General features: G+C 37.6%; 2 protein-coding genes across 4 annotated transcripts in view; one reads left to right on the top strand and one right to left on the bottom strand.

Moving 5' to 3' along the window:
- Nucleotides 1-2,516: 2,516 nt before the first annotated feature.
- On the bottom strand, nucleotides 2,517-24,383 carry BLZF1 (basic leucine zipper nuclear factor 1). Of its 2 annotated transcripts, XM_005609636.4 has the most exons (8): nucleotides 24,202-24,383; nucleotides 23,906-24,099; nucleotides 22,793-22,867; nucleotides 13,716-14,155; nucleotides 11,667-11,866; nucleotides 9,576-9,704; nucleotides 7,695-7,914; nucleotides 2,517-3,896 (listed from the first exon to the last, which is right to left on the bottom strand). In XM_005609636.4, exons 3-8 carry the CDS (start codon nucleotides 22,821-22,823, stop codon nucleotides 3,711-3,713), a joined length of 1,206 nt encoding a protein of 401 aa, XP_005609693.1. In that variant the 5' UTR covers nucleotides 22,824-22,867; nucleotides 23,906-24,099; nucleotides 24,202-24,383; the 3' UTR covers nucleotides 2,517-3,710. The 2 variants fall into 2 exon arrangements, with proteins under 2 accessions (XP_005609693.1, XP_023496278.1); XM_023640510.2 differs by lacking the exons at nucleotides 22,793-22,867; nucleotides 23,906-24,099; nucleotides 24,202-24,383 and adding an exon at nucleotides 19,557-19,712.
- Nucleotides 24,298-24,653, top strand: part of NME7 (NME/NM23 family member 7) — a 245,293-nt gene continuing 244,937 nt past the window's right edge. The window contains exon 1 of one of the 2 annotated variants that reach the window (XM_070266293.1): nucleotides 24,298-24,539. In XM_070266293.1, coding sequence (XP_070122394.1) covers nucleotides 24,537-24,539 — 3 coding nt within the window. In that variant the 5' untranslated portion in view covers nucleotides 24,298-24,536. The remainder of the gene's footprint in view (nucleotides 24,540-24,653) is intronic. The other variant, NM_001301143.1, reaches the window with a different exon arrangement.

Genomic DNA, 24,653 nt, shown 5'->3' with positions numbered 1-24,653 from the left:
TCACCAGTGAGGAGGACGTTAGCTCTAGGTTTTCTAGAAATACCTTTATGAAGCTGAGGAAGTTCTCTTCTTACTCCTCTATTCTACTTATTCATATTCTTCTATTTTTCTGAGTGTTTTTATCATGAGAGGGTGCTGGAGCTTATTGAATGTTCTTTCTACATCTAGTGAAACAATCGTGGTTTTTCTCCTTTGTTCTAGTAATGTGGTCTATTCCATTGTTCATTTTCTTAGGTTGAACCACCCTTGCCCTCCTGAGATAAATACCATTTGGTCATGGTGTGTAACCATTTTACTGTGCTATTGCATTCTATTTGCCAGTATTTTGCTGAGAATTTTTCATCTATATTTGTAAGAGATAATGGTCTGTAGTACTTTTTTCTTGTGGAGTCTTTGTGTGGCTTTGCTATCAGGGCAATCTTGGCCTCATAGAATGAGTTAGGAAGTGTTCCCTGTTCCCTTCTTTTTTTGGGAAGAGATTGAGAAGGATTGGTATTAATTCTCTCAATACTTGGTAGAATTCACCAGAGAAACTATCTGGACCTGGACTTTTGTTGGGAGTTTTTGTTTTTTGATAAACTTTATTTTTTAGGGCAGTTTTAGGTTCACAGCAAAATTGAGCACAAAGTACAGAGTTCCCATATGGCTCCTATTGCCCCACCTCCTCAGAATCTCCTCCACTATCAACATCCAGTCAGTGAACCTACATTGACACATCACTACCCAACACTGATAGCTTACATTTGGATTTGCTCTTGGTCTCGGGAGGTTTTTGATTACGGACTTAATCTCTATTTGTTATAGGCCTGTTCACGTATTCTATTTCTTCTTGAGTCAGTTCTGATAATTTGTGTATTTCCAGGAATTTAGCCATATCATCTAAGTTAATTTGTTGGTGTACAACTGTTCCTTTATTATTTATATGAGGTTGGTAATAATGTCCTCACTTTCATTTCTGATTTTAGTTATTTACTTTTTTTTTTCTTAGTCAGTCTGGCTACAGGTTTGTCAATTTTGTGAATCTTTTCGAAGAACCAACTTTTGGTTTCCTTGATCCTCTATTTTTCTAGTCTCTATTTTGTTTCTCTCCACTCTGATTTCAATTTCCTTCCTTCTGCAGGTTGTGGGTTTAGTTTGCTCTTCTTTTTCTATTCCATAAAGTGTAATGTTAGGTTCTTGATTTGAGATTTTTTTTAGCTGTTATCTTTATTATTATTGATACTCTTAAACCAATTGCTGTAGAAGTGTGCCTCTAGTTTCTGGTTACAAGAGTGTATGTACAATTTTTTTTTTAAAGTTGTGGTAAAATATATGTAAGATAAAATTGGCCATTGTTTAAATGTAAATTCAGTAGCATTAAGTACATATTGTTGTACAACCATCACCACTTTTCATCTCCAGAATTTTTCATCATCCCAAACTGAAACACTTTACCTATTAAAAACTCCCCGTTCTGCATTCCTTTAACTCCTGGTACCCACTATTCTACTTCCTGTCTCTATGAAGTTGATTATTTCCGGTACCTCATATAAGTGGAGTCATAAACTACTTGTCCTTTCTGACTTATTTCATTTAGTGTAATATTTTAAAGGTTCATCTATGCTGCAGCATGTATCAGTTTTTCACTCTTTTTAAGACTGAATATTTCATTGCATGTATATACCACATTTTGCTTATCTGTTCATCCACCAAAGGATGACTGTGTTACTTCAGCCTTCTGGCTACTGTGATAATGCTGCTGCGAACATTGGTATACACATATCTATCTGAGTCCTTACTTTCAATTCTTTTGAGTGTCTACCTACAAGTGGAATTGCTGGATCATATGGTAATTGTATGTTTAATTTTTTGAGGAACTCTCATACTGTCTTCAATAGTGGCTGCACCATTTGACATTCTCACCAGCAATGCACAAGTGTTCCAATTTCTCTACATTGTTGCCAACACTTGTTATTTTGCTTTTTTGATAATAGCCATCCTAATAGGTATGAGGTGATCTCAATTTGCATTTTCCTAATGATTAGTGATGTTGAGCATCTTTTGATTGGCCATCTTTTGATGGCTTATTGGCCATCTGTATCTTTTTGGAGAAATGTCTATTCTTGTCCTTTGCTCATTTTGAAATTGGGTTGTTTGTTTCTTGGTTGTTGATTTGTGGTTCTTTATTTGTTCTGGACACTAGATTCTTATTAGATATATGATTTGCAAATATGTTCTCCCATTCTGTGGGTTACCTTTTCACTCTGTTGATAGTGTCCTTTGCTGTACAGAAGTTTTTAATTTTGATGACGTTGTTTATCTATTTTTGTTCTTGTTGTTGCCTGTACTTCTGGTGTCATATCCAAGAAATCATTGCTAAATCCAATGTCATGAACCTTTTCATCTATGTTTTCTTCTAAGTCTTATACTAAATAAACCTAAAGGAAAGGCTGAAGAATCAACTGTGAATAGAATAAGCTAGATGAAGACGTGAACTGAAGCATATCATTTTCGGGGGAAAAAATCAATATTCAAAATGAACAAGGTAGAGAAATTTATTGCCACTTGAAACTATAAATATAAATCAGATGAACCAGATTAAAAAAAATCGTTAAGTTGAAATTAAAATATATTGTTATTTGACCAGATTTGTCTTTTAAAGATTTCTCTATTGATAGGCACTTCAGCAACTAATTAGTATAATTAGGTATAAATATTTTGTGGACATTTTTAAAGGCCTATAAAAGAGTGTTTTATGATGGTCCATCATAAATAAACAATATATATTACATAATATAAATTAATTGATGGATTGTACTTTTGAGTTTGCACAATGTTCTAGAAAGATCCTACTTTTTTCAGCATATTTTATAAATAGACTGGATATTCCTGTTCTGTTGCATTTGCCAAAATGAGCTCAATAATTAGAATCTGTTTCTTTTATATATGTCAAGTTACATCCATTCAAAATATGGAATCCCCTGCATAAAACCAACATGAGAAGATGTTTTGCTGAAACACTTGTTAATGCGGCTGTAAAATATTTTGAATTTTCCTAGCATATAGCATTTATTTTTAAAAGATTATTCCTTTCACCCATAGTATTTCCATAAGCCTCCTTTGTGGCCCCCCAAATTACCCCCCTACCCTGCCCCAGCTATTATTACTTTAGAGTACTAGGTCAGAAAAGCTTTTTTGTAACAGGCCAGATAGTAAATATTTTAGGCCTTGAAGGCCATAAATATTTTAGGCTTTTGCAGGCCCTGCTGCATCTATTCAACTCTGTTGTTGTAGTGCAAAACAACCAGAGACAATAGTAAATGAATGGGTATGGCTGCACATGACCCAGAGCCATAGTCTGCCAATCCTTGCTTTATAATGCCAAAATTAAATCTGCTCATATAAAATATATGGCAAGATAAATAATTACTTAGGGCCTAAAAGACAGGTACAGAATCTTTTTCTCTTAGTGTCCTTTAGGAAAAGCATCATGTAATGCCTAGAAAGCCTTCTCTATTTTAAAGATATCTACAGTTTCATTCTTTTCTTACCCTGAGATAAATATTAAGAAAGGGTAATCTGGAGTCCAGTACATGAAACATCTTTGGGGATATATATTATTTAAATAGAAAGTGATATTACTTGTAGCACTGTAAGAACCCCAGCTCCCAAATAATAATGACTCTTGGGTAATAAGCAAGTGCTGTAGCATGCCTTCAACACTTGGCATGTTAAAGGACAATAAGTTCTCCCTGGCAGTGATTACAGCAATTGAAAGTTATATTTTCATATCTAGTATAGGGATGAAATCGTCCAATATTTTTCTTTGTAGCAAGTAAGGTGGTTGTTGAAGTCTCAGCAAATGGATTATCAGGTGAGCCTTCTGTACAGGTTACTGGGTCCAAAATGCGTAGAACCTAAGGAAAATAAGAAGTAATGTCAGAAGTATGCAGTAGGGACTGTAAAAGCCGTTTATTGATGTATAATTACTTATAAAGTTTCACTTAATTAATATGTAACTACCATAAAAAAATCTGAATGATGAATTTGATTGATTAGAAAATGTATCTTTTTTCTCAAAAAGTTCTAAATTTAACAGTGATTTCTAGTTGTTACATTACCTAGTTTACCTATTTTTAAAAAAATTATGAAATAAAGTTCTCTTATGGATATTGATGAAAAACCATGAAAACATAGAAAATAAGGTTATATCAATTCCTTAAGTGATGTCAATTTTTGTCCTTAACCACAAAGCACCCCTGCCTTCCTTTTCCAGTCCTTCATTCAACTGCCTGGAATCAGGATTCTGCTTTTATTCTTCTATTGAAATCTTATTTCAAAGTTTTTGATCACTTACTTGTAAAATAAATTGCTTTTCATTTCTCTTTTTCTCATTTATATGTGATATTTTATGTAACAAGCATGTTCTTGTTTCATGGGTTTCATGGACACCATGCTCTCCCAGTTCTTCTGCTCTGACTTTTCCTATTCTGTCTCCTTTACTGAGACCCACAACGGGGAATTCTTGGGTTGAAAAACATTCTCCAATTAAGGGCAAGGATAACAAGTCTGGCTCAACGCTCCTGTTTATCATATTCATATTCTCCCCCCCACCACCACGGGTTATAGTATAAAGGAGATAGGCACTGCAATTGGAAAGGAATTGTGAAAAGCAGTGGTTACACAGGCCAAGGGAAGGAAGTATTTCAAGAAAGGAGCAGCAGTCAATTATACCAAATGCTACTGGCAGCAACTGTGTAGTCAGCGACACAATTTTTGAACAAAGAGAACAGAAAAAGAGAAGAGAAAGAATAAAGATGATGAGTTTAGTTTTAGGTACTAATTCATTCAGTGAATAGTTGAGCACCTACTATGTGCAAGGGATTATGCCAGACCTTGAGGAAACATAAGACACAGTCCCTGGCCTTAAGGAGCTTCCAGTTTGGGAGAGAGATGGAGAGTCAAACAATTAACACCTGAATATGTTATAATGGATAGATGTATAAAATGCCCTGGAAGCCTGGAGGAAGGAACATCGAAGTTTGCCGGTGAGATTCAGGGAGGGCTGATTCTTAAAGGCAGAGAGTTCCTAGGAGGGCAGTGTAGGCAGAATGTAAGTAGGTAGAGAGGCATGAGATACAGTGGCATACCCGTGGAATGAAAAGTGGTTAACAGTGCTGGAGGGTGAGGTGCCGGGCATGGGAAGGAAGGGACGGGACACCTGAACCTTTGAGAAGGGAAGATGCACTAAAGATTAGGAATAATGAAGGAGACTGGTAGCTGTTTGAACAGGAGTACCAAGATGACTGGACTGACTTTCTTCTTTTTTGGATTAGCAGTTGGAAGAACTCTGTGGCAGCAGAGCATGGCCTGGAAGGCAGTAAGCAGCAAGGCAGGGATACTGGTGTGGCGGCTACTGTAACAGTCAAGGCTGCAGGCCAGGTGTCTGAACTGGGGACAGAGGATAAATTAGAAGGAACTGATAGGATTTGTAAAACCATTAGGGAGATGAAGGAAATAAAAATTATAGCTACCATTTATTGAGAAATTACTATATATTGGAATCTGCTATAGGCCTTATATGCATTATTATTTTTAAAGATTGGCACCTGAGCTAACATATGTTGCCAATCTTCTTTTTATTTCTTCTTCCTCTTGTACCCAAAGCCCCCCAGTACATAGTTGTATATTCTGGCTGTAGGTCCCTCTGGTTGTGCTATGTGGGATGCCGCCTCAGCATGGCTCGACGAGCGGGGCCATGTCTGTGGCCAGGATCCGAACTGGCGAAACCCCGGGCCGCTGAAGAGGGGCACATGAACTTAACCACTCAGCCACGGGGCCGGCCCCCTTATATGCATTATTTTATGGAATCCTTAAAACATCCCTATTTGGTAGGTATAGTTCATTAAGATAGGAAGTACAGGAGAAGAAGCAGGTTATTTTTCTTCTTCTTTTTGGGGAGAGAGAGGGGAACAGAAATGCAAAAGCAAAAAGAGGTTGTTCTATTTTCAGCTTTCTGTGGGACAAGCAAATGGGGATGTCTACCTGGATGTCTCTTGAACTCAGAAAAAATGTCTCAGTCGAACAAGTCATAAGCATACACTGGGCCTGGATAGTCCTTAGAGAATACAGAAGTCTGTTATGTGAGGAAAGGCTCAAGAATAGGCACAGGAAGAGGATGCTCTCCTCCCCCAAATACTGAGAAAGAATGGTCACAGAAGCAGCAAGAGCTCGGAGAGTATGGTGTTTCAGGGACTAGAGGAGTTTGAGAAGCATAGGGAACAGATTCCTATGGAACATCGACATTTAAAGGAGGAAAAAAGGTATGAAGCAGAATTCAGAGAGGTAGCAAGAGGGCCAAGAAAAAGTAATGTTACAAAAGTCAAAGGAGTTTCAAGGAAGGAGTGCTTAATAGAGTAAAACACGACAATGAAGTATTTAAACATTCATGCCTTTATAAGAGTACTTTTTGAGATCAAGCTAGAAGTCTATTGGGATAAGTGATGGCAGAAATTGAGGAATGGATGGCATGTATGCAGAAACCAGTATGGGCAACTTATCCAAGATTCTTGGTTGTAAAGGGAAGGTGATAAGGCCATATACGGAGAACTTAGGCTAGAGGGAAGATTATTCTTTTTTAGATGGACGACACTTGGCATATGCTTAAGCCAAAAAAGAAAGAGGCAATAGAGAGAAGGGATAACTGCTGGGGGGAGGCCTGCTGAGCCTGGAGGGGAGCTGTGCTTTGGAGAAGGAGGGACGCCTTTTCCAGTGAGAGAAATGTACGTACGGCTGGTTGCCATACAGGTAGGCTGCTAGATATCAAGTGGGACCTTGAGGGAGTTTTCTGCCTCTGCCCTCTTTTTCTTCTGTGAATTAGGAACCAAAGTCATATGCTGATTGTGAGGTAACAGTTTGATGGGTATAGAAATAAAGGTCACAAGCAGTTGAACTGATAGAGGACTAGGCTTGTCAGGGTACCCAAAAGAAGGATAAGGGAGAAAGGCGCTTAAGAATGGAGTCTAGACAAGCTATGGCAGGAAAAGCCGGGAGAGTGAGCTGATGACATGAAGAAGACATGTAGGGATCAAGGGAATAAAAATGATGATGTGATCAAGAAACGGGTAATCAGAATGAAAGAATCAGAGCTGGAAAGAAAAGAAGCTGAGATCACAGATCATGGAGAGACGCATTGAGTTGAAGATTTCAGAAGTGGAACAGTTGTGGTTAATGACAAGGCCTAAGATGGGAACATAGAAGGCAGATACTGAAGAGCAATGGAGGTGACCTTGGTGGTAGTAGAACTGTGAGACCACAGCATCTGACAGGTCATCTGCATGAACCCTGAATTCACCTAGGACTGCAGGTACCAGGTCTACACGATTTGATTCTGTAGTGTTCGTCACATTTGTGTCTATGTGTGGGAATTAACAAATAAGTTCTTAGATCCGAAGTAATCTTTATCCATTCATGATTACTACATTAAAAATTCGACACAGTGGTTTTCATATCAAAATGAACTCAAGAAAAGGATTATCAATGATTCAGTAGTTAAAAAATAGACCCTCTTTAAAAACAATTACATTTTTCTCCTTAAGATAAAGTTTAGATGCCCTAAGTCCCCATGCCAGGCACTTTCCATTAGAACATGTCACCCTTCAGAAAGAAAACATACTTGGAAGTTCCACACAAGTCACGACAGAGAAATATTTTACCGTTTCAGCCATTTTTTCTGCTGGGGTGCTGCAGAATTCAACTGTTGATGGAATCTTTTTTTGAACATTGGTGCCAACATTTCCTAGAAGATGAGAATTTACTGCTTTTGCCAACTTGTAATTTGTTAACGCTAGTTCTGCTGTGCTGTGTGGCTGCGTACTAGGATAGTAAGTTTGTTCTCTTCCCCACTGCAAGGAGACTAAGAGCTCCTCCAATAATCTGCACAGAACACACATGAACACTGAACGTTAATAAGAGGATAAAATATAAAAATCCAGAATATTAAATAAATGAGAAACATAATTCTGAAATCATATCATCTTTCAGAGTTCAATAAATCAGGAAGTCTGTTAAAATACGTTAGACTACAGAAAGCACTAATTTATTAGGTTGTTATCTGGAAATCATTCAACAGTACTTTCTTTAGTTCTCATATTTTAGTATAGATAAAATAGACTAGTATACTCATTTAGTAGTATAGAACTACTGATTTGATTTGCGCACCTATTGAGATATTCATATGGTATCTCTTTTTTTGGTGAGTTATATGAATTGATTTTTGAATGATAAACCAACCTACAATTCCTGGGATGAAACCTATTTGGCCATGATGTATAAGCCTTTTATGAACTGTTGCATTTGACTTACTAAAATTCTGTTAAGGACTTTTGCATCCATGTTCATGTGACAGATTGGTCTGTATTTTTCTTATAATGTCTCTGTCAGGTTTTGGTGTCATGATAATGCTGGCTTCATAAAATTCACTTGGAAATTATTCCTTTCCCCTCTATTTTCTAGATGAGTTTGTGTAAATTTGGTTTTATTTCTTCCTTAGATGTTTGCTAGTATTCACCAGTGAATCCATCTGGGCCTGGAGTTTCCTCTACTGGAAGGTTTTTAGCTACCAATTCAATTGCTTTAATAGCTTAAGGCTCTTCAAGTCATCTCTTCTTGAGTACCCTTTGGTAGTTTGCGTCTTTTGAGGAGTTAGTCCATTCCATTTAAGTTGTTGAATTTACTGGCACAGGGCTGTTCATAACATCCCCTTGTTCTCTCTTTTATGTCTACAGAATCTATAGTGTACACCCTCCTCCTCAGTCCTGATGCTGATAATATATATCTGTTTTTTTCCTGATTATACTGCCTAGAGGTTTCTTAAATTTATCTTTTCAAAGAACCAGCATTTGGCTTTCTATTTCATTTATTTCTGCTCTTATCATTATTTTCTTCCTTCTGCTTACTTTTGCTCTTTGTGTTTCTTAAGGAGGAATCTTAGATTACTGATGAGACTTTCTTCTTTTCTAAAAATAAGCATTTAAAGCTATAAATTTCCCTCTAAGCTTTAGTTGCTCCCACAAAATCTGGTATTTTGATATATTGTGTTTTCATTCTTCTAATTTCCCCTATGACTTCCTCTGTGACCTTTATTGATTTGCTATGTAATAAATCAATTATATAGAGGACGAAGCACTTTTAAGGAAGACCATCAATTTTGATAGCTCTAGAGCATATGGACATGAAAATAAGATCTAATACTGTAGAATGGTCCCCCAAAAGTTCTCCTTCCAAAGGAAAGACAGGCACAGTTTTTGGCTTCTACCAAAAATTATACACAAGTGCTAAAACTATAACCAAAAACTGCTTTAAATCCAGAGATCTCTTCTATTATAGATATAACTGATTCTCACCCCAATTAAGAACATAAAGAAGCAAGTCTTACATATTTTTAGTCTTTCTCCCTCCCCTGGGTATCTATTTTGAAATGCTACTACTCCAAAGTATATGCTCAGTAAGTAAATGGAGAAACACTAAAAAACTATCACAATAACAAAAATTGCAGGAGAAAGTACAAGAATTCAGAATGTAAACCAGCGCCATACTTCTGGGTAGCTATCATTTCCTGACGAAACTGCTCCCGTTCACTCAGGAGATCTTGTATAGCGCTCTGTGCATCACGGTTTTGACGCTGCAAAACTGCTCTGGAGTTTGTTAACTCATCTGCCATGACCCTGGAAAAGATTAAAACCTTACATATAAATTCTCTGACAAGAGCACACTGTATAAAAGTTAATAAACTACTTTTGTGTCCGTTATTGTCAAAAGCTTATGAAGATTTGACATAACTTCTCAGTTTTTAAATCTTCACTAAAAAGCATTTAAAATATTTATGAGCTTAGAATTCATTAAAGAGATTCAATTAAAACATTCATTTACAAAATGACAAAGGAAACAGTTATTTAACTTTTCTATAAGTGACTTTTGGAATGTATTTCAATCTTGATCGTATTTTGAAAAAAAATAAATGTTTTTAAATACAGAAAACTTTAGAGGAAAAAACGAGTTATTTTTCTACCATTCAGTTACCTCTTTGCCTTTAGAAAAATATTAATATAGAAAGACTTAAATAAAAGGAAAACTAAGTCTTTCCTTCTGTCCAGCATCCCCGTCCTTCTTTTATACGTAATCAGTAAAGTTCTTATACATTTTTCCAGATTAAAATAATTGATGTATATTCAATATAAAAGTATGTGTTAAAAATAAATATATTCATTTTATTTAAGGAAAGGGATTATTGAATACAAATTTTCTATACTCTGCTGTTTTCACCTAATAATTTATCTTGGTGATTTTTCACATTAGCACATATAGAGCTATCTCATTCCCTTTTTTTTAAAAAAACAGCTTCATGTTTTCTTCTGATTGGATGTACCAAAGTTTATCTAACCAGTTCCTTATTGATCAAACTGAAGCAAAATTTTAAATATGTCTATTTAGCTGAAAATCTTAAAACTAAAGTTTCAGACCATAGCAACCACTGAATTCCTTAAAATAATTTTGACACCAAAAAAGTAAATCAACTAAAATACCAATAAAGTTGAGTATAATTTTTATTCCCCTTAGAATGTTACAATCAGCGTTGATGAGGATATTTTAAAAAGTTACATATTGCAATAATCTGTATAATATATGCACGATTTGCCTCTTAAGCTGTTCAGTGAGAATTAACTTTCATTCTACGTCAATGAACATTAAGTTCATTTCTCCAAATAGCATCTTACAGTAGCATAATTAGAAAACAAATTAAGGATTTTAAGAAAGTCATCAATTATCAGAAAGTATCATAGATAATAAGATGTGAAGAATCACTTTCCTAAAAATTCATCCATCACAATCAGTGGTTCTTAAGCTACAGCCTGGAAACCTTTGGTGTTTTGTGAGCAACCTCTAGGTGACTGAATTTAAACCAACAGTTATTAAACATATCATGTGAGAAGCACCTCACTAAGCAGTGAACATACAGAGATGGCTAACACCTAGACTCTGTTCTCCAGTAACTCAAAGTCAGAAGGAGAAGAGGAAAACAGACAAGAATCATAATATATAGCAGAATTTACCAACTATAAGTGTGTCCATGGCCTGGACTAGGGCCCTGGGGTTTTCACCTTGTTGGAGAGTAGCCTCACCCAGTAGGCCATGCAAATATTATCATTTTCTATGGGCGCATGGAGAGGAAAAGGTTGGGAAGCTCTATTACATAGTTAAAAGAGCTATGATGATAGAACATGAGGGACAAATAATATTATGTTAACGGAGTGGCAATGAAATCTGAGTTCTCCAGAGAGAAAGTGGGGAAAAATAATTTAGTTTGTTTTTGTGATTTTAATATTTATTAGATTTCTGAATTTACAATTTTATTTTGGTCTTAAACATTGTAGTAGGAGTGATTTCTACTATAGAGTAGTGCCCTAGGATCCTGGGATGAGGGAGGATCCCTATGATATCACTTCTCCATTTAGGGAGACTATATGGCCATCCAGAGGAGGGAGAGCCCACATCTTAAATAATATATGAAATACTTTGACAAACTGAGTCAGAAATTTTCACAATACAATCTACTTTCTTGTGTTATGGGTCAAAAATATGATAGAGCAAAAACTAGAAAATGAAATACTCTTTAAGATAGAAAATACCTGCTTGCGAGGAATTTACTTCGCCATACATCACACTGTATTGACATACGTTCTAACTGTTCGGAAAGTTGAGCTGTGTTTCGACCTAGGGCTTCATTTTCTAAAATAAGCTGATTTTTCTCACGGGCTAGACGTTCAAAGTGATACTGAAGATCATCCCCAACAGAAGCTACCAGCAGCTTCTTTAACTCACGATTGACCTAGAAGAACACATGACCAACACAACAAGCTCTAAGCAACGTCACTGACTCTAATGTAACAAAATGAATGAAAGGGAAACTGTGTTTCTGTGTAATTTGGACCTCTATTACTTAAGTGTATATCAAAAAATGATAAGTATTTAAGTTTCATAATATATACAAACCATATACATCTCTATCTTTATATATCTATAACTATAGCTCATGTGGTTATAAATTGAGCCTTTTATAATAAGAATACAAATCAGTATCATAAAAATTCCAAACTGCTTCCAGTCAACACTTAAAGGCAAAAAATTAGAAAACTAAGCCAATAAATTGACAGAGAATATTTTATGTGGGTTTTTGTTTTTATCTTATTCAACATTTAAAAATTAACTTCCTTGTGCCCTAGGATTTTTACTTTTAAGAATTTAAGCAAATAGGGGGCTGGACCCATGGCGGAGTAGTTAAGTTTGCGAGCTCCGCTTCGGTGGCCCAGGGTTTCGCCGTTTCGGATCCTGGGCATGGACATGGCACTGCTCATCAGGCCATGCTGTGGTGGCATCCCACAAGCACAACCAGAGGCACTCACAACTAGAATATACGACTATGTACTGGGGGGTTTTGGGGAGAAGAAGAAGATGGGGGAAAAAAGAGAATTTAAGCAAAGGAAGCAATTCAGGCTATCTATAAGCATGTTCTTTACCTTGTTATGGAAAACACAAAAAATTAAAACAAATGTCCAGTAATAGGTATTGGTATATGGTGCAGCCATTGAAGAATGCTGTTACTATTAGTAATGCTATTGTAGAAGAATATTTCATGACATGGGAAAACATTAATAACTTAAAAAAGTGAGTTATAAGACAAAAATGAACTCAATATGTATAATTTTGTAGTTACATTTGGATGGTATGATTATAGGTGGTACTATTTTCACTGTTTTTCTATATTTCCTAAAATGTTTACAAATATGGTACTACTTTTATGATTAGAAATTAGTTCTTTAAAAATATATTTGGATATGAACCACTAACCATGGTGTCACTTACAAAGACTAACATGTAGCAAAAAGATGTAGACTCTAACAGAGAAACAAAGTGGAGTGTAAGGCAATGGTGACTAAGGTGGAAAGAGGAAAGAAACACAGTCAAGCACTGCGCATTGTTTTCCATTTACAGTGAAGATACCAATATTTATACCACCATTCTCCTTATTCCAAGTACTATGTACACATATGCAAAACTACTTGGAATTTATGGATCCTTAAAACAAGTATCGCTAACGAGTCAGTTTCAAAGCCTGACTTGCTCAGTCCTTGGTCTGGGAGTTTATAGACTGTCACCTCCTTTACAACTTATAGGTGGTCTTGTCCAAAACACCTCACACTTCCGTGTTCAACCTGGTCTACAGTATAAGCTCCCAAAATCAACTAGTTCTACTAAAGGCCCTGAGGGAGAGTGTGAAATTTAAGTGGAAGCATTTTAGAAAAATGACAAGCTATAATGAATGACAACTATTTTCACAAGAGGAATTATAATTTTTTTTTTTTGAGGAAGATTAGCCCTGAGCTAACATTTGCTGCCAATCCTCCTCTTTTTGCTGAGGAAGACTGGCCCTGAGCTAACATCCATACCCATCTTCCTCTACTTTATATGTGAGACACCTGCCACAGCATGGCTTGCCAAGCAGTGCCATGTCTGCACTTGGGATCCGAGCCAGCGAACCCCGGGCCGCCAAAGCAGAATGTGCACACTTAACAGCTGCGCCACCAGGCTGGCCCCAAGTTCTAATTTTCTAACATGCAGGCTTAGAAGGTCCAGATGTAAGGAGCAGTACTCCCTAAAACACTGAAGGCTGTTCTTACCTCTGTCTGTACTCGGAGCTGGTTTGAAAGACCTTCTTTGTCCTGTAGTAACCTCCTTTCAGAGTTCTTGAGCTTTTCCAGTGTATTCTTTACCTCTGATAGTTCCTTCCTAGGTTCGACAACTCCCTCTGACTGACCAAGGAATTCTCCTTTATGATGTCCCAGAGACTTAACCTTTGCATTTTTGCTGGGCGTATCATGGGTTATAGCAGCCTTGGGAACTAATATTCTTACAGCTTCGACTTCCACTGCTTTTTCAGTGAGAATCTTTCCTAGTTGGAGAACTCCTGGGCTCTCTGATGTCACTGCTTTCTTTCGTGGACTCTGAAGGATGTGATGCCTTATGGGTTGGACTCCAGAGGTAACTTCAACAGATTTAGGTGGCTCCTCAGTTTCCATTCCATCTCCTGCTCCTCGGATTGGGGTTGAAGTGAGGGTGACTAAAAAGGGGAAAACCAAAGATAAAGTACTTACTGAAGGGAAATCCTAGGAACATGCTATGTCATGTTTTACCCAACATTCAGAATTACTGGCACTAAAAAGAAGAGAAAAAAATTCAGAGTAAAAAGCAATTTTCAAAATAATTATGTGTCAAAAAAAGACAAAGTCTTACAGGTTCAAACGTTCCTCAAGTAAATGGTTTCTCTCTTGGTAGAAAATGCAAGAGATCTGGAATCAAGGTATTTGGCTCTGACTTCTACTTCCTAGTATGACCCTAGGTAAATAATTTAACCCTCCATGAATCTCAGTTTCCAAATCTGCGAAATGGAGACAGTAACAACTATGCAACAGAGCTGTGATAAGAAAGAGCACAGTAAGATCAAGCGCCTGGCACGATGCAGGCACTCAATAATGTTAGATATAAAAAGTATCAGCTACAGAAGTCAAAATATAGTGATGTACACCTGAAATTCATATAATGTTATAAACCACTGTTATCATAATAAACAATAAAAAAATAAATAGCTATATATATGCATATTTGAAACCATCTACCTCAAAACAGATTCATCTGTTATTGTGAACTTTTGGCAAAGAATGCTTTGCACAAGCTGTCTAACCGGACTGTTCGATACTCTCTCTCCCAGGCCTCCAATCAGGCCTTTGTTCCTGCTGCTCCTTATTCTCGTAAATGGCTGCTTTCACTGCTTACTGTGATTCTAAGTTATCCCTAAGAAGTCAGCTTAAACTCCACTCTTTGCATTAAATCTTCCCAGTTATTCCAGCCCACTCTCTGAATGCCCATGGCACTTACTGTCTCAAACATTCAGTTTGGAACTTAATCATGAACCATAATGATCATTTTATGGGTTTTGTATATGCTAATCTCAATTTCCCAATGTCTGATAAGCACATTAGGTCAGGCATTATACCCTAAACAAGCGGAAGGAGCATGGAGTTATAGAAATGATATGAACTTTGGGGTCAGTCAGGTCTGGTTTTGAACCCCGTTTCCACCACTACTACCTGCACAATTCTGGACAAAATCCTACAATTATCTCAGCTTCAGTTTTTATCTCCATGAAATGAATTTAGTAATATCTACATCTAGGGTTATTTTGACTATTAAATGAGAAAATATTGAGCAACAACCAATACTTATAAAAGACTTACTATGTGCCAAACACTATTCTAAATGCTTTACATATAACTCATTTAATCCTTACAATAACCCCGTGAGGTAGATATGATAGGCTCTATTTTATAGATGAGGGAAATGAGCCATGAAGAGGTTCAGGAACTTGCCCATGGTCACACCACACAGCTAGTAAGTAGAAGAGGCAGAATTCAATTCTAGGTAGCCTGGCCACAGACAGGGGCCTTAACCACTCTATATACTCCTGCCGCCTCAGTGTATAAAGTGTCTCGTACACAATTAGCGGCGTTCAGTAAATGGTAACTCCATCCCTTTTCTCCATAACACTTAATGGATTGCTGCACACGTGTACCAAACTAATTTGCTCAACTGAAATAAATGATCTTCCCTCACATAAGCCAAACCTGACTAGCCATCATTAGTTCAGATAACTTTTGGAAGACAGCTGTGCTCACCACTACACTACCACTGCTCCAGCCAAATCACAAAAATGTTTCTTCTCCCCCATTTTACCTTACCTCAAATTAAGAGTATAAGAAGAGTTTCACTGAGTCACCTGCCTCCAAGAAAGGGCTAACTTCTCAGACTCAAGAAAATAAGTGGTTTAAAGCTTACAAAGAATGGAGGACATGCGAGAACGGGAAATGCTGCGAGCCCTGAGGAGGCAGCTGAGGACAGTACCGAACCTGCATGGAGCGCCTGAGTTAGTACACTCGGTAACATCCCTTTGAGCTACATGCTGGATTCCCTCTCATTTTACAAGTCTAGCATACATTTGAGGAAAAGGAAGCCAAGGCCTATGAATAGTAGTAATAATTAACTTTTACTCAGTTTACTATGTGGCAAGGACTCTTCTAAGACCTTCAGATGCATTATATCATGGAATTTCTATAACTGTCTCATGAGGCAAGCACACCAGTACCCCTTTCATAGATGGATAACAGAGGCTTCGAAAGGTTAAATAGCTTGTCCAAATCATCAGTGTCAAAATTGGATTTGAATCCAAATCTGACTGTTAATTGGTCAGAGAGGCCTTCCACAAACCACAACTTCTGCCTCCTTAACCTGAACTTATTGCCTCTGCTAACAACCCTACTTGTCAGGCCACAAAAGCCCATAGAATTTATATAACAGTTACAGTGAGCTTTAAGAAAATGCAGATCTAATCTGCATCAAACCCTTGAATGGCTTCCCATCACTTGCAGAATAAGGACCAAGATCTTAGCATGGCCTACGCGGCCCTCCGTGATCTGGCCTCCTGCCTATATCCGAGGTCCCAACTTCTGCAGTTCACTCCCTCAGACCCTATATTCCAGCCTTATTTGTTTTCTTTCAGTCTCAAGAGCAGCAAAAGCCTTCCTTCCTCTGCAGACACTTCTCTGTTTAGAATATTCTTCCTAACTCACTCTCCTCTGCAGTTAATTCCTATTCATCCTTCAAATCTCAGTTCAACCTTTCTGAAGGGAAGCCTTTCTCTAACCTTCCCTGATTAGGCTGAGTACCTTGTTTATATGCTCCTATAGCAAAGACCCTGCATTTCTCTTTTTACCATTTAGCAAAATGGTAAATAGACATTTTGTTCAGTGTAATTAGTTATATAATGTCTGTGCTTTCCACTAGGATATAGGTTCCAAGAGGGAAGGGACTATGTGTCTCTTGTTAACCACTATATTCTTAGCAAAGTGCCTTGCGCCTGGTACTCTCTATCTGATGGACACTAAATGAATGATAACAAGGGGAGGGGGAAAGGACAAGCACATGTAACAATGGTTATGATAAACTTTGGTCACAGGCAGCAAGTATCTTGCTGGGTGCCTAATATTGGCTAGACATTGTGTGAAATAGTGGGGACATCTATACTCAAGAAACTTACTAGCTAATTTAGGAGACAGGACATACATGTAAAAAGATAACATGTATTACAGCGTAATATATAATTGGTGTGCAATAAATGGTACAAAAATATTTCTATAGAAATTTTATTTCTACAGAAACGTTAATTAAGAATAATCATGGACTACTGACCAGCCCTTTAGTAAACTCATAACTATCTAGCCAAATCATATATATATGTATATATTCACATGTATATATGATTATGTTATTATATACTATATATATATCTTCTCACGCACAGACAGGAAACAGAATGCCTAGTTTTTAAAAGAAAAGCAAACTACGTCCTTAGTCTCAATTATTAGATATTAAGTACCATGCCCTGATCAATTAAATATTAATTAATGTTAATTAAATATTAATCAATGTTAATTAATTAAATATTAATCATGTTTTCCTGTAACCATGCAGTTAGGAGAACTTAATCAATTTGGTAAGAGCAATAATAAGGTCTTATTAAAACTAAACCTTTCTTAAGAGTTTCTAAAGTACAAAGACATATTAAAAGAGGGATTACATAATTTCTAAACATTCCAAATTCAAGTAAAGATTGCTGTTATCTTGGTTCCTGGATCCTGGCCCTCGAAATGGAATTCTCCAGCCAAAGAACCACAGGAACTGGTTAGCCTGCTCAGGGTAGTGTTAAGAAATAACTGAAAAAAATCACCTGTTAGGGTGTTTTACAGCAAGGGAAATACCTAACAAGAATACTCCCTTAGGTTTATTTATTAGGTTTCTACTTTTTAATAAGGTTGGTTTTTCTTCTTTCAAAGTTTCTTAATATAGACAGAGAACAGATTCTCTTCACAGACAGTCACATCTCTTCTGCTTTATATTACTATTTTAAAAAACATTACATTATTAAAAGCTATTAGAAGAAAAAATTACCTATATTCTCATCACTCTAAAATAACTTTTCATTATTTAAAATTTCTTCAATATTTTTATATACTTGTAATTATAATTAATTTTATAAGCTTAATATATTTTTCCACTTTGCTACAGTCTTCATATTTTTCATTTATGGCTACATTATTCCTTCAAGTTAATATAGTATTACTTATTCTATTCTTGGATGTTTAGACTCTTTCCAATTTTTCACTTTAATAACACTTTAGTGAACACTTTTATGCCTAGGGATTTTTCTCCACTTCTGAATTATTTCTTCTGAATAAATTCCTGGAAGTAGAACTAATATGCTAGGTGAGGACCTGTATTGTCAAACTGCCTCGCAAAATGACTCTCTCAATGTGTCAGTAGATCAATTCCTTATGTCCTTAGTTTTTTTCTGCATGCTTAATACCTATGATTTAGTGCAATACTTAAATAAGAAATATATGTAAAGTGTTTAGAATGGTGTTTGGCACAGTAAGCACTCATTAAATGTTAGCTCCTATTACTTATATTATTATTAATCTTTAAAAAATCCCTAATAAACTTTGGATCCTGACTAAACAGAGAAAGAAAGCTTAATTAATGTCACAAAATATAATTCTTTTACTGTCTTATGCTAAAGTCTTACAAAGTTCTATCACTAGACTTTGGAACTGTTTTTGCATTTAACAGATTTTTTCTGGAATTTTTCTTACATATGTAGCAATGTACTGGCAATCCTGAGTTATGTTAGTTAGACAGGAGGTGGAAAGACATCTGGGGTATAACTAATGTGGTCTATTTTACAAAACATTTTACATTAGAATAAAATATTTTGTCATTTCTATAGTAAATGTTAACTAAAACATCCTTTGGGTCTTAGGACTGACTCTACTTTCAAAAAGATGAACAAAGGAATACTTCAAAAAGTGAAATAAAGGGTTGGGTATCTTAGTTGATGCTGTAGCACGGTAGCGCTAAGGAGGAGAATTTTACTGAACTGTTCGGAAAATAAAGACCTGTTCCCATGTTCTGAAGATCTGGTTTTAAGTTTGTCTAACTCTAATGCAAATTTAATTTTGTCACTAAGACATTCTGGCATTTAAGAAGTAATGTAGAATCATGAATTAACTACAGATTAATAATAAAAAAAAAAAGACAACAAAAAGACAAACTAGAGCTATACCATTCAGCCCCACTGAAGCTGAAGAAATAAGAAGCAGGGACGACACTCTGTCATGGTTAAATAGGATTTCTAGGTAAGTCATAACATTTTTGAGTTGGAATTTTAGGTACTGGAGATTTGAGAACAAATCACAAAGTGGTTAATGCTAAAATTAAAAGCCAAAGAAACACTGAGTATTTAATGGAAATCTCTTTTCAAACAAAATATGTCATAAAATTCGAATCAAGAAATTCAGTCAACTTGGTGAACCTCAGTTTACTCTTAACTTTATTTAAATTGTTCTACTTACTCAAGCATTTATGAGTAACAACGCTGTACTACGTATCCCATGGCAGCTCCCTCCCTGTAACAACTATGCCTCTAACTAATGGGCCCAGACAGGCAGCAGGAGTCCAGGATTTACATGTTTTCACCCAGCAACTTGCCCTTCATAATTCTATTTTCCTTGTGACACACATAGGAACCTTTATTACATATGAACGAGGCACAATCCAGGACACATTCATAAGTAATTACCTTCTCTCAAGTGGGAAGACAATGATCTAAGGTACCAGCTCCATAATTATGAGTAATATTTAAGTAAAGCAAACGTCAACCCCTGTTCTTCTCCACTCTTTGAAGGGACTCAACAAAACAATTCTTCAATTATTCATCAATGTCACTTCCACACCGTGATCGCTTATCAACGAATTAAAATGTATCTAAGGTTTATGGCCTTCCCCAGGGATTCTTATTGCCTTCCCCAAGGACTGGTGAAATGTAGGGAGTTAGGCCCACATTTATTGACATGGAATCCAAACATTCTTTTTGTCACAGGCTTCATGAATAGAGCTCCCTGATCAAAGAACTGTGGATAATGCTGCATACTATATCTCTTTGGAGCTTCACAGTGTACATTAGAGTATTAGAGGCTCTGAGAGGTCCTGTAGTATCATCTCTCCTTTTATCCAGCATTTCCCAAATTTATCTGCCCATGGAAACCTTTTTCACCTAATACCTATTATTCTATAGAAAGCATGTTAAAGTTAGACTATTTTACGGAATTATAAATATTCAACTGTCTCAGACTTTCCTATTTGGTCTACTTTCACTAAACTGACTTTAACACCTTTAATTTTAATTTTAGTCTTGCAACCAAGAAGAGTTTTGGATTCAAATTCTAATTTTCTAATTGTTCCTATTTATCGCATGTTTCCCTTTCAAAAATAGCAAGGACACATCCCCCTCATGATGATACTATTGCTCAGACATCCACTGAGAGGAAGTTCTGTCGCTATAAACCAATCTTGCTTCTCTTCTGAGGCAGTTACAGGAAGTGCAGGCAACTGACAAATGTCAACCATGATAAGTGCACCTTTTCACATTAGTTACCATTTAATTTTCCGATTTCCCATTAATCCCCAGTTTATTACTTTCATTACAAACTCTGGTTTGCTTATTCTAATACCACAAAAGCCTTCTGGTAACTCGAAATGCTGTTGCACATAGCTGAATTAAATTCAATTAAATATTTATTGGCATAATCTTCTCTTCCTTGCTTCCTAAACATATTTAAACCCCCTTTAATGAGTCTGCTGCATTCTGCTTGCTGCAAAGTTGGCTTCTAGAAAATAGTTTCCCATCTCTCACTGACAGCCCCGACCTCCAGAACTCACTCCACCCAAGAATAACCTGAATTAGGAGGAGTTCACTTTGGGACATGCTAAGACTATTACCAATGTCTGAGTGGATAAAGTCAGTAGGCAGTAGGCTCTAAGGTCTGAATCACAAGGGAAGAGACCTGAACTATAGATAGATTATCTATAAGAAATCATTCTTACAGATAAGTGCTGAAGCCCTGAGAGTAGAAGAGTAAGAGAGCTGAAAAACATTAATATTTAAAAGATAAACCAGAAGAGGGGGATGAAAAGAAACAGAAAATACAGCTAGAGCAGTGGTGTCCAACAGAACTTTCTGCGATGATGGAAATGTTCCATATCTGCACTTTCTAGTACAATAGACACCAGCCACATGTGGCTATTGAGCACTTGAAATGTGGCTAGTGTGACTGAGGAACTCAATTTTTAATTTTTAAAAAAATTAATTTAAAAGAGCCACATGTGAGCTCTCGGGCTACAGGACACCCAGATGCCAAGCCTGAGGCCTATGCTGCCAGGACTGGGGGGGTGGGGGGCTTTGCTCTTCTCTTTCAATAAAAGTGTTGGTTTGACTTAAAAAAAATAAATAAAAAATAAAAGAGCCACATGTGGCTACTGTATTGGACAGTGAAGGGTTACACAGTAGGCTGAAAATAAGAGTGATGTCTTAGAAGTCAAGGAAACAAGGTATTTCAAAAGGTGGAATGATCACCAGTATAAAATGTTATAGAGAAGACAAGCAAGGAACACTAAAAAGTAACTACTGAAGTTAGCAAGTGCTGTCAGTTGAATTGTGTCCCCCCCAAATATTCATATGTTGAAGTCCTAATCCTCTATACCTCAGAAGGTAACTTTATTTGGAAATAGGGTCGTTATAGATGTAATTAGTTAAGAGGAGATAATACTGGAGTAGGGCGGGCCCCTAATCCAATATGACTGATGTCCTTATAAAAAGGGGACATTTGGACACAGAGACCCACACACAGGGAGAACGCCATGTGAACAGAAAGGCAGAGATTGGGATGATGCATCTACAAGCCAAGGAATACCAAAAGCTGCCAGCAAACCACCAGAAACTAGGAGAGAGGGGTGGAACAGATCCTGCCCTAGTGCCTTCAGGGGGAGCTGGTCCTGCCAACACCTTGATCTTGGCTTTCTAGCCCCAGAACTGTGAGACAATAAGTGTCTGCTGTTTAAGCCCCATAGTTTGCGGTACTTTGTTACAGCAGTCCTCGCAAACCACTGCAACAAGAAAGAGGTCCTTTATACCTGCTAGTTGTTTGTCTACCTACTTCAATCTTTAAGAATGCATAGTCTTGTTTATTTAAATCTTAATCTTCTGGTGGATAGAGTCCATAGCTGTAAAACTTTGCTTTTACACTAGAAGTTTAACAGTAGTCATCTAGTAAATACTACCGAATGATGTTAATATTTAATTATATATCTTTTTTTCTTTTAAGATTGGTGCTTGAGCTGACATCTGTTGCTAATTTTCTTTTTTTCTTCTTCTTCTTCTCCCCAAAGCCCCCTAGTACACAGTTGTATATTCTAGTTGTGAGTGCCTCTGGTTGTGCTATATGGGACCCACCTCAACATGGCATGATGAGCAGAGCCATGTCCGCGCCCAGGATCCAAACTGGTGAAACCCTGGGCCGCCGAAGTGGAGTGTGGGAACTTAACCACTTGGCCACAGGGCCGGCCCCTTAATTGTATATCTTAACTACTAAAATGTACACACTGCATTACAAAACAAACATGAAGAGATCTGAAACACAAATAATTCCCAAGGGCTCTGTGAGATTTAGTTATCTGGTTCAAACATTCCCTCATCCTATTGTCATAAATTTCATGTTTCAAACACAATTATCATCAAAAGAAGAACACTTACCTTTGGTTTCTAAACTTTCAAGAGTAGTCATTTTTTAACCAATGAAAACACGCCCCAAGATTTCTACTGAAAAACCTAAAAATGTATAAAGTGAAAGAATTAAAACCACATAAACACATTCATTAACTCCCTGTAACTTAAATATTCTATTCTCTTTGCTTCTGCATTTTGTACAGATGCATTTACAAAGGGAGTGTTGCTCACATCCCTTTTTCACAGGTGATATTGTTACAGCTACCACATTTCTCAAAAAAATTAGGAGTGATTTACTTTCAAATTTCTGCTTCACTGTCCTCACCAGTAGACTCTAAAAGACCAGAAGTGTGTCTGAATTTTAGTCAGAAACAGCACTGAAGTTACCGGAGGGGTTTTTGTATTAATGATATGACAACAGGAATTTCAAATTAATTGTAGTAATGACTTTCTCAGGAGACATTATTGACACTAATTTGTTCACTGTATATATCAGAGAGGAGCTTCTGTTCATCTGTTTAACAAGCGACAAAAATATTCACGATAACAATTTGCACTTTCTCGGTAATAAAATTAAAATGGCACAGAATATGTTTTCAGAAAGATATGCATGGCCTTACAGCTTCACTGGAGAACACGAGAAGGAAGGGGACACTAATGCAATGATATTACTATGATCAACTGTACATCAGATGACAACTGGTTTCACCGCAAAAATGATCACTCTGAGTACTCGACATAATTCGGCGCAGGGTCTTCCACGACTACCTTCCTCAACAGTCACAAACCCTCCTTCTATGTTCTGGAAACAGGTCTCTGAAGACCCTTGGAAAGAGCAATGAGCCCTGAAACTGCGCTCGGAAGATGCACGGTGAAATGTACGAGCACGGCGAGCGTCTGCGGGCAACCCCAAGTGAAGGGGTGGAGGTGGGGTGCTGGGTAACAGGTGCGAAAGCGACAAGCCTGTCCACCTCTGCCGTCCCGGGAAGTCGAATCTGAAGTTCCGTCCCTGTCTGAACAAATGCGAAACAACAGGCAACCCTTCCCTAAATCCAAATCGAGCGAACACCAAACTCCAACCCAGACTTCCGTGACTTTCCAACATCCCTTCTTAGTTACACAAGCCGTTCTTGGACTTACCTCTAAGATTCTTACTCTCCCTATGCCGGGGGGCTTCACTTTACAGGTCCTTCGGCTCGGCGTCACTGGGTTAACTTCCCCGCACGCTCCTCTTCCATTCGCAAGCCGACCCGCCCAGGCCTTCGTGACGCGAAGCTTCTCGCTCACTACTAATCATTTCCGATTACTCAGGGTTTCGTTTCCGGAATATTTTTCTAAAAGAAAAAGGTAAACATACTCTGTGGTGCATTTAAATTCAAGTAACACAGAATACAAGGTATAAGGCTTCAGCAAGTGAAAAGTAGATAGATGCCTACTTAAAAATAAACACAGAACATTTGGACCCCATCTGCATATTGCCTTGAACTTCCGGGTCATCTGTCAACAAAACGGAAGTGACGATACAGGAAAGAGGTAGGCGGTGTTCCGTCGCCCCGGGCGACGCCGTGAAGGGGCGGGCCTGTTGACTGGGTGGGCGGAGCTGCAATGACTCCCAGCCTCTAGGAACGAAGGGGCGGGGCAGGGGGAAGGTCCACGCGGGGTCTGGCAGTAGGCGGGGCTCTGTTGCCAGACAACCGGGCGTTAGTGGTGGTGGTGTTGGTGTCTTCCTGTCTCTACGGTACCTGTTTCCTCGTGCCGTGGTCCTGAGACTATGGTGAGTGCAGGCAAGGCCAGAAGAACGGCTCTGGCGTCCTGGGTACGCAGCGTCCCAGGTTCTGGGGCGTATGGGCACTCAGAGGCGTCCCCGCCCCTTCCACCTTCGCCCCGT

This window comes from Equus caballus, chromosome 5, assembly GCF_041296265.1.
Source record: "Equus caballus isolate H_3958 breed thoroughbred chromosome 5, TB-T2T, whole genome shotgun sequence".
NCBI classification, from domain to species: Eukaryota; Metazoa; Chordata; class Mammalia; order Perissodactyla; family Equidae; genus Equus; species Equus caballus.
The sequence above is the reverse complement of the archived record's forward strand: the minus strand, read 5'-3'. Positions and strand labels throughout refer to the sequence as shown.

What these genes read in the sequence shown, in the direction of transcription:
- BLZF1 (XM_005609636.4), bottom strand. Translation starts at nt 22,823, where the DNA reads ATGACTACTCTTGAAAGTTTAGAAACCAAAG. An exon ending in TGAAAGTTTAGAAACCAAAG is followed by an intron (nt 14,156 to 22,792) that starts GTAAGTGTTCTT and finishes TCCCCTTTTTAG; the next exon opens with TCACCCTCACTTCAACCCCA. An exon ending in AGCTCCGAGTACAGACAGAG is followed by an intron (nt 11,867 to 13,715) that starts GTAAGAACAGCC and finishes GTGTTCTTCTAG; the next exon opens with GTCAATCGTGAGTTAAAGAA.